The sequence below is a fragment of the Tiliqua scincoides genome, chromosome 4 (assembly GCF_035046505.1).
Source record: "Tiliqua scincoides isolate rTilSci1 chromosome 4, rTilSci1.hap2, whole genome shotgun sequence".
Taxonomy (NCBI): Eukaryota; Metazoa; Chordata; class Lepidosauria; order Squamata; family Scincidae; genus Tiliqua; species Tiliqua scincoides.
In genome coordinates this window covers 155,546,576-155,559,436 of record NC_089824.1, presented here as the reverse complement: position 1 = coordinate 155,559,436, position 12,861 = coordinate 155,546,576, and the positions used below count along the sequence as shown (strand labels likewise).

Here is a 12,861-nt window from a genome sequence, read left to right as displayed (position 1 = left end):
TGCGTAAACATGTACAGGATTGTGCTGAAAAGATCATTTCAGAAAGGAACAGCAAAACAGATGTCTACATATGCTACAAATTACTGCTACTTTCTGTTAACACTCTCGTGCACCAAGCTCAAGGCAAGGATTTCTTATTATACTGCCCTTGCTTACTACAAACAGCCACCATGTTGTCATCCACTTCTTGCCTCTGTTTCACAACAGCTACACAACATCTGTCATAGACAAAAACAATAAAGACTTTGTTTTTAGCAAACTTCATGGAAGTAGATCCCACTGAAACTAGTGAGATTTAAATCCAAGTAAAGATGCTTAGGATCATGCTGATAAAGTAGACTTGAACTAGTTTGAAAATTGCTACTTGTGGTTTCTTTCCGATCAGGAGGCTTTTGTCTTTTTTTGTCTTGGCCTCTTCCCATCGCTCCAGCTCCTTCTGATATATGTCATAGATGCAAGGTTTGCAGCCGCTGCCACAACACTGAGATGGCAAAGGTTCACTGGGCTTGAGAGACAGCCAGTCATCCTCACTATCATTCATTGTCTACAAAACACAATCCAACAACACTCAGTTTTAAATTGCTGGATGGAGATGATCTGCCCCCATCACCAACCAAACATAGATTATAGTGCAGTATGGCTGTAATTCTTATATGGAAGCAGGCTCTGTTGAAATCAGTTGGACTTATTTCTCAGTGAATATGTTCAAGATTGGGGTCTACAAGATTGGGTTTTACATTTCTCCTCTATCTCAACTTCCCATCTGCATTTGTTTCTAACCCCACCTCCCCATTTCAGAGTGGCACTTTTTAATCTGTTCTACAAACTGTAATAGTATTCATTTCATTTCTGAGGAAGATGGAAATAGTCATGGGTATGCTATGAGCATGCACATTGGATGGACCATCTGCTGACATGATTAGGCAGCGGTGCCCCAGCACAAAGGATGTGGCAAGAAATGAATTGAAATGAATGGGGACCCACCTGAAATTGGCTTGCGACCCATCTAGTGGGTCCCCACAGTTTCAGAAACACTGGTGAGTTTCAGGCTGAGGGGAGATTTGAACTTGAGTCTCCATAGTCCTAGTTTGACAATCTGAATACTGCACTACATTGCATTGCAACCCATGTCCCATCAACTCACCATTGATATGCTACCTGTGATGCTGGCATCAAAAGTGGCACAAGTTGTGGAGGTTTGTGGCATATCTGGAGCACAACAGAAGAACTTGGGGATCTGAAAGTGTCCTGAAATCCGACCTCCACTCCTGTCATCTTTCCAAGGTTGTGCCACTACTTGTGCCTGAGTAGTCAGAAGCAACAGTACAAAAAGGTGTGTGTGGGGGTGGTGGCCTATGATGGACCAACAAAGTGGTACATTACATCCTGTAGCATCTGAGGCTTTTATCCCTTTGCCACTGCCCCGTCTCAATGCAGACGGGTCCCCACAGCTTCCTATGGATACTTTTCTCCCAGGGCAAACAGCAGCTGTGAGGAATCCCCATCTGGATCAGGGCTGTGGCTGGGACAAATGTTAAAGTCATTCATTTGTCATTGTCCCCCCAAAGGATCAGGCTACACACGATGAATACTATTCAGGAAACAAAAGCGAAGGACCAATTACACATCTAATATGCCTTTTGATTCTGAGAAAGTGTGGTGTGGTGGCTAGAGCGGCAATTTTCAACCACTGCGCCCTGGCACATTAGCGTGCCGAAAATGGTCTGCAGTTGTGCCACAGGAGCTTAGGGGAATGTCATATAGTAGTAAGGCTAATGGGAAGGTGTGAGCCTCTGGCCAGCAATGCAGTGTGCCCTATCACTTGTCAAAAAAACTGCTGGTGTGCCTTGACAATTTTAATGCCCTGCCAGTGTGCTATGAGATAAAAAAAGACTGAAAAATCGCTGGGCGAGAGGGAGAATGCATGGACCTGGGAGCCGCAGGTTCAAAGGCCTGCTCAGGCACAAAGCTTGCTGGATGATTTTGTTGCCATCATTCAGTCCCATCTTTCTTGCAGGGCTGTTGTGAGGGTAACACAGAGGGGACGGGGGGGTACGTTTTACAGCACAAGCCTCTGCGTGTCCACTCAAAAGTAAGTCTCACTGTGTTCAATTTCCCAGGAAAGTGTGCCTAGGACTGCAGCCTCCCAGCCCAATCCTAGGCAGGTCTACTCGGAAGGAAGGCCCACTGCAGTCAGTGGGGCTTCTTCCCAGGAAAGTGTGCCTAGGACTGGAGCCCCGGAGCCCGACCCTCTGCGTGTCTACTCAGAAGTAAGCCCCACTGCAGTCAGCGGGGCTCCCTCCCACTGCCGCCTCACAGCCCGACCTCGGCGGCCAGTCCCGTGCCGGCCAGCGGGGCTTCCTCCCAGGGAAGTGTGCAGAGGACTCCCCGCTCCCTCCACTCACAGCCCCCGCGGGCCTGTCCTGGGCTTGCGCCGAGCAGGTCTCCTCACCCTGGTCGAAGCCCTCAGAGGCGCCGACGCCGCCCGCACGCCGCGCCGTCGCTGACGGGAGAGCCCGCCTCCCTCCCGGCGTGCCTTTCGCGGGAGAAGGGCGGCTGCGGCGCGCGGGCGCGGAGGCCGAAGGGGGGAGCGGGCGATGCAGGCGCTGCGGGCGTCGTGCTGGGCGCGCGGCGGGCAGCGCCGCACCAAGTTCACCTACGGGCCCAGGCGCCCCCGGGGCCCGCCGCCTCGCAGCCCGTGGGCGGTGCGGGGCCCGCCGCCGGGGCAGCAGCTGCCCTGGTACTTGCAGAAGCCGCCCCCGCTGCGCGAGCAGCTGCCCGAGCTGGACGTGGTCACCTACGAGGGGAAGCTGCACCGCGTGCCGTGGCTGGCCCGGCCTCAGCCCGCCGCCTGGGAGCGCGGCTGGCACGACCCGCGCCACGACCCCGGGCCCCGCCTGGAGGACATGCCCGGCTACAAGCCGCGGCCCTGCCACGTCTGCCACCAGCGCACTCGCCTGCTGGAAGGTACGGGGGGGGGGCTCTCTCCGACCGGGGCTTCCAGCCCTGGTCCACTCAGGGTGATGGTCCTGGCCAGAGGGAATAGAATCGACGCAGACGCTCTTTGCCCTTTTACTCAGCACCGGTGTGTGGTTAGCCTGTGGGACTCCTTGCCCCAGGATGTGGAGACAGAGAGAGTGCATAGGGGGATGTTCTGTGCCCTCACACAACACAGAAGCAGGGGAACATCCCCTAAAACTGGAACAGACAAAAGGAAACAGTTCTTTGCCCAGCGTGTAGTTAGTCTGTGGAACTCCTTGCCACAGGATGTGTTGATTGCATCTGGCCTGGATGCCTTTAAAAGGGGACTGGACAAACTTCTGGAGGGAAAGTCCATCACAGGTTACAAGCCATGATGGGTACATGCAACCTCTTGGTTTTAGAAGCAAGCATTCTCAGAATGTCCAATGCAAGGGAGGGCGCCAGGATGCAGGTCTCTTATTGCCTTGTGTGCTGCCTGAGGCACCCGGTGGGCCACTGTGAGATACAGGAAGTTGGACTAGATGGGCTTTTGACCTGATCAAGCATGGCTCTTCTTATGAGGATGGATTTTCAGTAGGCTAAGTCTTAATCTTTATGTGGAATTTCAGAATCTGGAAAATAACTTTTTCATGACAATATCAATACTCAGAACAAAATTCAAAATTAGCTTGTGGTAACTTGCATATAAAGGTTGGACATCCCTGAAGAATTTTGTATGTCAGATTTTTCAGTATTTTGGAACATTTGCATATACATAATGAGAGATCTTGAGGATAGGGCCCAAGTCTAAATACAAAATTCATTTATGTTTCATATATCCCTTATACACATAGCCTGAAGGTAATTTCATACAGTATTTTTAATTTGTGCACGAAACATGGTTTGTGCATGAAACGCAGTTTGTGATTTTATTTCTTTAGGCAAAAGTTTTTTTAAAAGTCATATTGGCACTCAAAAAAGTTCTGTATTTTCGAATACTCTGTATTTCGGAATTCCGAATAAGGGATGCCTAAGTTGTATAAGCAACTTCTATCCATTTGGGCTTGAGATGTCACCTTATCCATACTTGTCCCAAGTTGTACAAATTAATTGGCTAGTTATTAGCTTTAATTGCGTCATCAAACAAACTGCCTTATGCTATTTTGCTGTAATTTCTATGGCACTTATGAGGCACTCTTGTTTTGCAAAATTGTTGTTTCCTTGGAAATGTATTCTTCCTCCTCCCTTCAACCCTATGGTGGAAATGTACAGAATACGCGTCATTCTTCTGTCGAGTGAATTGGAATACAGTGTGAAGTATATTTAGCAGTAATACATTTCTTTTGACTCCCAGGTGTAAAGCAAGCCTTGTGGCTGACAAAGACAAAGCTAATTGAAAGTTTACCTCTGCAAATACTTAGCATAATGAACGATACAGCTAATCAGCTGGAGAACCAGGATGAGAGAGTCAACCACGCAATCTCTCATGCATGCTTTTGGAGTAGCAGCGAGGAGGATATCCCAGAAGAAACCTATAGGTAAATCCCTTATTTGCGTTCATTTTTTCGTGGTACTCTCAGAAAAATTCTTTTGATGTGTTTGTTACCACATACAGGAGGTGAATTTGCAACAAGTTAATAAGATTGTTCTAAGTCTAAGACAGTAATTCCCAAAGTCCACCTCAGGAAGAGGGAACTGCTTATGTTTTTGCAGGGGTGGGGGGGATGGTAGCAGTGTGATCCCCAGGATTGTGCTGCTGCAGAGACTGATTGGGTTTTTTAAACTTACCTTCTACAGCACCAGGGTACTGATGTGTAGGGGTGTGCAGGAAGCCCCACCCCATGGAGCTCTCTGCAGGGCTCTCCATGCCTCTGTAACGGGTGCCCAAACCCCGGCCCTGGGGCCACTTGCGGCCCTTGAGGCCTCTCAGTGTAGCCCTCAGGGAGCCAGCCCCCAGTCTCCAATGAGCCTCTGGCCCTCTGGAGAGTTGTTGGAGCCCGCACTGGCCTGACGCAACTGCTCTCAGCGTGAGGGTGACTGTCCTCTCACGTGAGCTGTGGGATGAGGGCTCCCTCCACTGCTTGTTGTTTCACATCTGTGATGCAGTAGCAGCAGCAAAGGAAAGGCCAGCCTTACTTTGTGCAAGGCCTTGAGCTATTGCAAGACTTTCATTCATTCAAATAAGTTTATCTTTAATATATTCATTTATGTAAACTTATGTAAATGTCTTCAAACTTTAAATGTAAATTAATTCTTTTTTCTCCTGGCCCCTGACACAGTGTCAGAGAGATGATGTGGCCCTCCTGGCAAAAAGTTTGGACACCCCTGCTCTATAAGTAAAAAAAGCAATGGGAAACCATTTTTGGTTTTTGATCGCAAAACCGGAAGTGGTTTCCAATCATGTTTTTTACACTTATGGAGGCTGAGGGAGTACTGAAAGGGGCTCCAAGGGACTCCCTGCACCCCCTGAAGGCCAGCACTGTGGAAAGTAAGTAAAGAACCCCCCAAGCAGCCCTGGTAGCAGTGTGATCCTGGGGGTCACGTTGCTGCCATCCCCCTGCCCCTTAAGGGGCCAGAGTAGAGAGCTCCCCTGGGTCATGACTAATCAGTTTGGAAACCACTGTTCTAAGATGCTAATTCTGAAATGGTGTACTGAGGGAAAAATGTAAAGGTTTTCTGATTCCGAAGTACACACCCATGGTAGAAGCTGTTTGCTGTATTTCTGCATGCTTCTGACCTTCCTTGCTTCCTGTCAGCAGCCTGGGAAGACAGTTGGTTTTGTCCCATCTCTGTGTGAAGTGTGATTGGAAAATTCCTGATCCAGAAGAACTAGCTACTCTCAGATGAAATAGCTTGTTGCGGCCTTTTGAGATTATGCTTGTTCCAGTGGGCTCAGCAGTGACTCAGGCTAGGGACTCAAGTTGACTCAGTCCTGTTCTTCTGCACTAGAAAAGCCAGCTTTAGAAGCATAATTTTGCTCCTTCCTCACCCACAGAACTTTGTATTTTGTGAATTCAGTGTAAGTGCATACTTCAGTGTTGGGTACAGAATTCATCCTAGAATCATGGCTTGCATGTAAATTACAAAGCATTAAATGAGTCTCAACATCCTGACTGAGAAGAAAGGTTTGAGTGTTTATGGGCAATTTGCCCATCTGCTAAAATGTCAGAGTGGGAGCAAAGTAAGGATCTTTACATAGTTCCTTAAAGACAGAAGAACCCTGCTGGATCAGGCCAAAAGTATAACTGGTCCCACCCTCAGGTTGGCATAGCATCCAGATCTGGCCCTCCCAGGCTGGCACAAGCCTCCATGCTAGCCCAGCCGACTCTTGAATTGGTGCAAACGTGCCTATCAGCACATTTGTGACACTTGGGAGCCAGCACAGGGGGCCTGTGCCAGATCAGAGAGCTGTTTGAATTGCACTCTGAATTGAAACCTGAAATTGTGTCTTATGTATCTGTAACTGTCATTTATATTTGCATTACCTATTTGCAGTGGCTGTCAATTGTGCAAATTAATATTCCAGCACTGTATAATTTTTAGCTTGTGCATGTAGACCTAACTAACTTCTTATTCTGAAGCCCTGTACTTCTGGAGGACTTGCTCCACTTGTGTAGGACAATGACTACCAAATATCCCTCATTGGCTAACAGAATGATGGCTCGAGATTACAGAGTGTCAGCTACATGGGAACGAGGTTAGTTGAAGCTTTGTTAGACCTCTTTGTGCTGGTTGAATTTTTTTTCAGTGGCAGAATTTTTGTTGATTTGTAAGGATGGTCCTGCAAAGTAAAAAATTCGAAGTTCAAAGCTCTTCAACTTGGCATCTGTAAGATGCCCTTGATGTGACATCTGAGTCGGTCTTTTCTGTCCAGCAGATTTCTCTACTGCAGGGCGCTCCAAAACGCAGCCCGCGGGCCAGATCCAGCACCCTGCCTTTTCTCTCCTCTATGGGAACAGAGCTTATATTTCTGCAGGGGAGATTGGCATTGTTGCTCCTGGTCTCCCCCATGTCTGCTCTGCGCCGCCGCTTCCATGTTCTGCCCCAGCAGGCTCTGCACCAGGATTTCCTGGCAGATGCAACAGAAAGGTGCAAATATGGGGGGAGATCGGTAGCAACAGTGCCAACCTCCCTGGCAGAATGGTAAGCTCCGGTCACTCCGGGAAGGCTGTTGGCAGCACACACTGGTCTCCAGTTTGGAGACGACTGCTCTAAGGGCTACAGAAAATGAATCAACAAAAAGATGGAGGAAAGCTTAAATATTTACAGTTCCTCCTTAAAAATTATTCTGCTGTATTGATTCTGCTCTTCCAGTCTTGACACTGCAAAGAAATGCCCTTTACCATGAATTGGTTGACATAAAGTGAGATGTACATGTTTAATATCAACATTTTTTTAAGTGGACATTAATTAAAATACCCATCAGTGGTTGATTTTCTTGAAACACTTTGGGTTTGTATGTGTATAGAATTACACTGTGTTACAAAAAAAAAAAAAGAATAAGTGTTTGATGCTTTATTTTGGCCATGATCCTGTGGGTGAGAAGGAATACTGTGAGCTGCAGCTTGAATTCAAGGTGGCTGTATTACCTTGTTTTGTTTTGGTCCATCCTAGCAGAGCTTGGAAATGAGTGACATTAGCAGGAAAGTCTTAGTGTGATTTTTTAAATATAAACTTTGCTTTATTCAGTTTGTGGCCATTATTGATATGGTTTTGAATGCGTTTTTTAAAACATTCAGAAATACATGCTTGAATGTCTGTCACCCGCAGGTGTGTACCCTTAGATGAATCTGATTGCAGTGGTTCCTCCTATGTAAACCATGTTCTGTAACAATTAATCTTAGACTAGCTTCCCTTTCTAGCCAAGGACACCAAGTGTGTTTTCCAGGAATTGATACTGGTGCCATAGTCCAGTGGTTTTCAGACTGGGGCGTCGTGATGCCCCAGCCTGAGAGCCCTGGGTAGTTCTCCCTTAAGGGGAGGGGTGGGGGGAAAGGCAGAGACGTGATGCTCTGGGCACAGGGGTGCACTGCCACTCACCCCTGCCTGCAGCAGCCTCCTGGTGGTTGGGGGAGCCCGGCGCCAACCTTAGCAGGGCTCCCCATGCAGCACAGAACCCTCCAGAAGATGATCACAACCACTAAGTGGTCACCATCGTCTTCTGGAGGGTTCTGCGCTGCGTGGGGAGCCTGCTAAGGCTGGTGCTGGGCTCTCCCAACCCCTGGGGAGGCGCCTGCACCCAGATCAGAAGCGCGATACTGGGTATCATGTCTCTGCCTTCCCACAGCCCCCCACTGCCTACAGCAAATACCTAGTGGCTCTCAAACTCTCAAACTCTTCTGAGTTTGACTCTTTGTTTTCTTGCTGGATCTTGTTTTATTATGTGTGATATAGAAAGCTACCCCCCCCCCCCCCGTAAAGTGGGGATAGAATGTTTTAATATTGGTAAGTTTGGAGCTAAAGGAAAGATCTGTGCTTGTTGCAAGTATGCTCAGGGCTCAATTCTATCCAACTTTCCAGTGCCAATGCAGCCTTGATTTAAGGGAAGAAATGCTCCCATACTTTGAGGAGGCCTCTGTGACCTCTTCCTCACTACAGGATGTAGCACGTGGCACATTGGCATGGCTGCATCAGCACTGGTAAGCTGGAAAGGATGGGACCCTCAGGCATATATGTAGAAAGTGATGAAGTCTCCTTTTGCTCAACATGGAGAGGGGGAAGGTCTTCATGGGAGAACGATAGCAGTACCAACAAGAGGAAGAGACTGCCCCCAATATTAGTGAATTGTAAGAACACCCTCCTGTTTCATGGCTTAACTTAAATGAAAATGTTATTTATGGCACAATGTTCTCCTTTACAGAATCTACTCTTCTTCAGGTTCGTGGTATCAATGGGAAGATTTTGAATGCGATGAAGCCTCTAGAACCTATAGCCTCCAAAGATGAGATATTAGCCACTGAAAATCACATTTTAGAAACCTTTTATCCAATTGCACCCACAATTGATCTTCAGGAAGTTAATGTATATGAAACAAAAAATGATACAGGTAAATTCTATGGAGACTGTGTGATTTAAGTACAAACTTACTGTGCCTTTGGTCAAAATGTTCTTGTAGATGAGGTTCTGTCTGTGTATCTATTAAAAAGTAGGGGGTTGAAGCCTAATATCAAGAGAGTTGCACTAACTAAAGCATCAGGTTTCTTAATTGCAGTTCAGGGGGTCTACTTTTGCTACTTGAAGAATGAACTGTGAAAAGGTAGTAAACTTTCAACTGCTTTGTACTGCAGGCTTCCAAGATGGTTATCCATATCCTCACCTTCATAGTGTGTACTTTGCTCGATGTGACAGTTATTTAAAAATGCGGCCCGAGCAACTTCGAGCCAAAATGCTGATGTTTGCTTTTGGGAACGCCATGGCTAAGGCCAAGACACTGTATGGGGTAAGTATCAGCAGGACAGTTCTGAAGAAGCTTCTCTTCATGTTGTCCTAAAAGCAGAAGATGGTGGGCACGTGCTTGTATGCTTCCAACTATTGATCCATTAATGCCATACTAATAGCTGTTTCTCTAATTTTTGGAGTGAACGTTCACTGAAATTCCTGCTGCCCTTTGCTGTCTAGTTTTCTATGGGCACATCCAAATGGAATTTTCCTGTGCTTCAGCACAGGAGTGCGGCATGGAAAAAGTTTTTATCATGGTACATGAATCGGATAGCCTTTGTTGAGCATGTAGTCTAGTTAATGTCACCCAGGCACTATGTAGGATGGTGGAGTGTGGGTAAACTTCATTGACATGTAGGATCCCTGACCTTCCATATACCCACATGTATGAGGCAGATGTGCCCAAAAAGTCCCTTGCAGACCAAAAGGTGGATGCTCACATCATCCATTTTGCTTGCTTAAGTTAAAAATGATATGACTAGCTACTTATTTCAGGAGCTTCAAAGAAACACTTGCTTTTGGGCTTTAAGGTGCAAACAAAGAGTGGTGGAGAGCTGCACATTCTTGCAGAAGTTGCTAATTTATATGTTTGTTGTGATTCTGGCTTGGAAGTTTGGGATTGCACCTAGAAGACTCGGGCTCCTTCCCTTAGTTATGGGCTACATGAAAGGGCAAGCTGCTCTTTTCAACAGGACTTACCATGTAACAGTAAAGAAATTCACTGTGTTCATCTGTGGTACCTCCTACAGTAGGAAGAGCCAGGATGGTGTAATATGGTGGTTCCCAAACTTACTATGGTCACAGTGCCTTCTTGGCTCTCACACAATCCAAGATGGCAGCACCCAGGAGAACTGGGAAGAAGCTGTCGGGGACATCTTGCAGTGCCTCCGATTGTGCCATGGTACACAGTTTGGGAACCACTGGTGTAGTGGTTCTGCTGTTGGACTTCAACCTGGGAGATGAGATTCAAATCCCTGCTCAGCCATGAAACTTCCTGGGTGACCCTGGGCCATTTAGTGTCTCAGCCTCATCGGCATGGCTGTTGCGAGGACAAAAGAAGGACCGTGTACCTTATCCTGAACTCCTTGGCAGTAGAAGGAGGGGTGTTGTAAATTGTGAAAAATAAAGTGGTTGTGTAGTTGTGTTTGGCATTTGGACTTGTGACTTCAGGGGCAGACCCTGAACTACACTGATACGGTTGTTCCCTCAGTCTTAGTGATGCAACCACCAAGGTTTGGTTTGGCATCTACAACCTTCTAGTGGGATGTGCTTAACCTGAAGTGAAATGAGAGTTCACCTCCCATAAACTATAGTCAGGAACTTGAGTTGAAAGTAAGGGGCAGGCCTCTTTTTCCAGGTAGACACATTTTCCCAACAGCTTAAGCCATTACTGCCCAACGTTGCACATACGCAACAGGGATAAAATGTGTACACCTGTGGGCTAGGTAGAAATGGGTTAACCGCCATGCTCCTGAAATAATGCTGGGCTAGCCCATCATTTCTTTTCTAATGACTTTGCCACTAAGTTAACTCACTAGCTGCAGCTAGTTTAAAACTGTGTGGTCTTTTCTACATTTTAATACAGACATGAATAATTTTGAAACATTAAGCTTCTCATGAAGTTCCTTATTTCTTTCATACTTCTGTCACTTACTCCTAGGATGAACCTAGGGTTTTGGAGAAGCCCATTGTTGTGCAAAGTATTGGTACAGATGGCAAGTGTTTCCAGTTTCTGGTGTTCCAGTTAAACACAACAGATCTAGACTCCAGCCACGGTGTCAAAAACCTGGCCTGGCTTGATGCTGATCAGCTTCTATATGAGGATGCCAGGAGTCGCCCAGAAATCAAGAAGAAAGTTGTTGTGGTACGTTTATAGTGAATGAGTTCTCAGATTATTGCAAATGGAACACTAGCTGTGTCTCTACTACCAGTATGGAACTGTATCTGTGGGGTCTATAGGGTTAACCTGAGGCTGAGTTTCTAAATTACTTCACTTAAACTGTAAAGTAAGAAAGGATCTTGAAAGACATTTAGGGCCACAGCCTATCCAAATGTCCAGTACTGATGTAGTCATGCCAGCGAGACACATGCTGTGTTCTGCAGTGTGGGGGGCAGTTATAGAAGCCTCCTCAAGGTAAGGGAATGTTTGTTCACTTACCTCAGGGCTGCATAGGTGCTGGAACATTGGATAGGACTGGGCCCTTAGCACCCTGAACAGCATGGAGATGTCTCAGATCTTACTAGTTCAGATTATACATGTAACAAGCAGAAAGAACTGAGGCACTCATAACAACCATGCTTACATGTCTTAAGAATGTGGGCCAGGCCCTTTGAAACAGGTAGGATCAGAGACACCCCCCTTGCCTATTATAGCAGTTGAAGGTTCCGGGGGAGGGGGCACAGACGGGGAGAAGATAATCTCATTTGTACCCTCTTTCCTTTGAATGAACTTTGAATGAAACAGGGTGGGGAGAAGAAAATGACTGCAAGGTAAGAGGGAGAAGGCATCTTCTGATCATGGTTTGCATTGTTATTGAAAGCAAGTTTGTTTTATAATGAGCAATTCAAAACAGGTGTGTATATGTTGTTCACTTCCGTGTAATAGACAATGGAGGACCTAAGACTAAAACATTTTTCTTTGAAACAGTTAGTATGGGAATTCACAGAATTTGTATTCATGGCCTCTCTTCCATGTCTGTGGGACATAGTACAGTACAGTGGTTCTCAAACTTCCCAGTTTTACTCCTAGGATAAGTCTTTGAGCGAGAGGGAGTGAGGGCAGCGACGTGATCCCCAGGATTGCGTTGCTAATGTGGGGGGGTGCTTTTACTTACAGGTGACTGCAGGACATTGCAGGAAGTGGGAAGAGCTCCACACAGCCCTCTGCAGGGCTCCCTGATGTTTAGAACATTGAAAAAAAGCAGATGCCAAGCACTTCCTAGTTGCAAGCGTAAAGAGGAAGTGCTTTGTGTCCTTTTTTCACATTCTAAGGATCGTAGCCCTGTGGAGGGCTCTGTGGGGCTCTCTGCACCTACTACAATGCCCTGTAGCCACTTGTGAGTAAAAGCACTCTTCCTTCTGCCCGGTAGTGACGTGATCTTGGGGATTGTGTTGCTGCCGTCACCTCATCCCCTTTACATAAACTGGTGGGTCACAACCCAACAGTTTGAGAACCATTGGTGTAGTAGATTCTAATGTTGACAGTATTGAAGTAGGTTGCTATATTCATCTGAATGCCAGACACTGAAAATCCAGCTGTTCTTTTTACAGGTTCCTGCTGGAATACATGGCTATCAGCCAGATACATTCAAGAAGTTTCTTGCATTCTACTTACATGGTGCCATGTGAACAGTGCTCTCCAGGCTTAAGGTTAACATGCCACTGTCATGTTTGCAATATTGTGCTTATAGTACAATTAAGGATTAAAGGTTATTTAATTCAAAATAAAACTTTTTTAAAGTA

The 12,861-nt window shown here is 46.6% G+C and overlaps 2 protein-coding genes across 4 annotated transcripts in view; one reads left to right on the top strand and one right to left on the bottom strand.

The window, feature by feature from the left end:
• The window catches only part of CYB5RL (cytochrome b5 reductase like), a 20,226-nt gene extending 17,657 nt beyond the window's left edge, over nt 1–2,569 (bottom strand). The window contains exons 1-2 of one of the 3 annotated variants that reach the window (XM_066623700.1): nt 2,453–2,569; nt 365–544 (exon numbers count right to left, since the gene is read on the bottom strand). In XM_066623700.1, the coding sequence (XP_066479797.1) occupies nt 365–541 (177 nt within the window). In that variant the 5' untranslated portion in view covers nt 542–544; nt 2,453–2,569. Of the gene's footprint in view, nt 1–364; nt 545–1,144; nt 1,323–2,452 lie in introns of those variants that run through there. The other 2 variants (XM_066623698.1, XM_066623699.1) reach the window with 2 other exon arrangements.
• Nucleotides 2,542–12,861, top strand: MRPL37 (mitochondrial ribosomal protein L37). The gene is made up of 7 exons (XM_066623697.1): nt 2,542–2,967; nt 4,316–4,499; nt 6,543–6,658; nt 8,822–9,007; nt 9,249–9,400; nt 11,060–11,263; nt 12,670–12,861. Exons 1-7 carry the CDS (start codon nt 2,598–2,600, stop codon nt 12,745–12,747), a joined length of 1,290 nt encoding a protein of 429 aa, XP_066479794.1. The 5' UTR covers nt 2,542–2,597; the 3' UTR covers nt 12,748–12,861.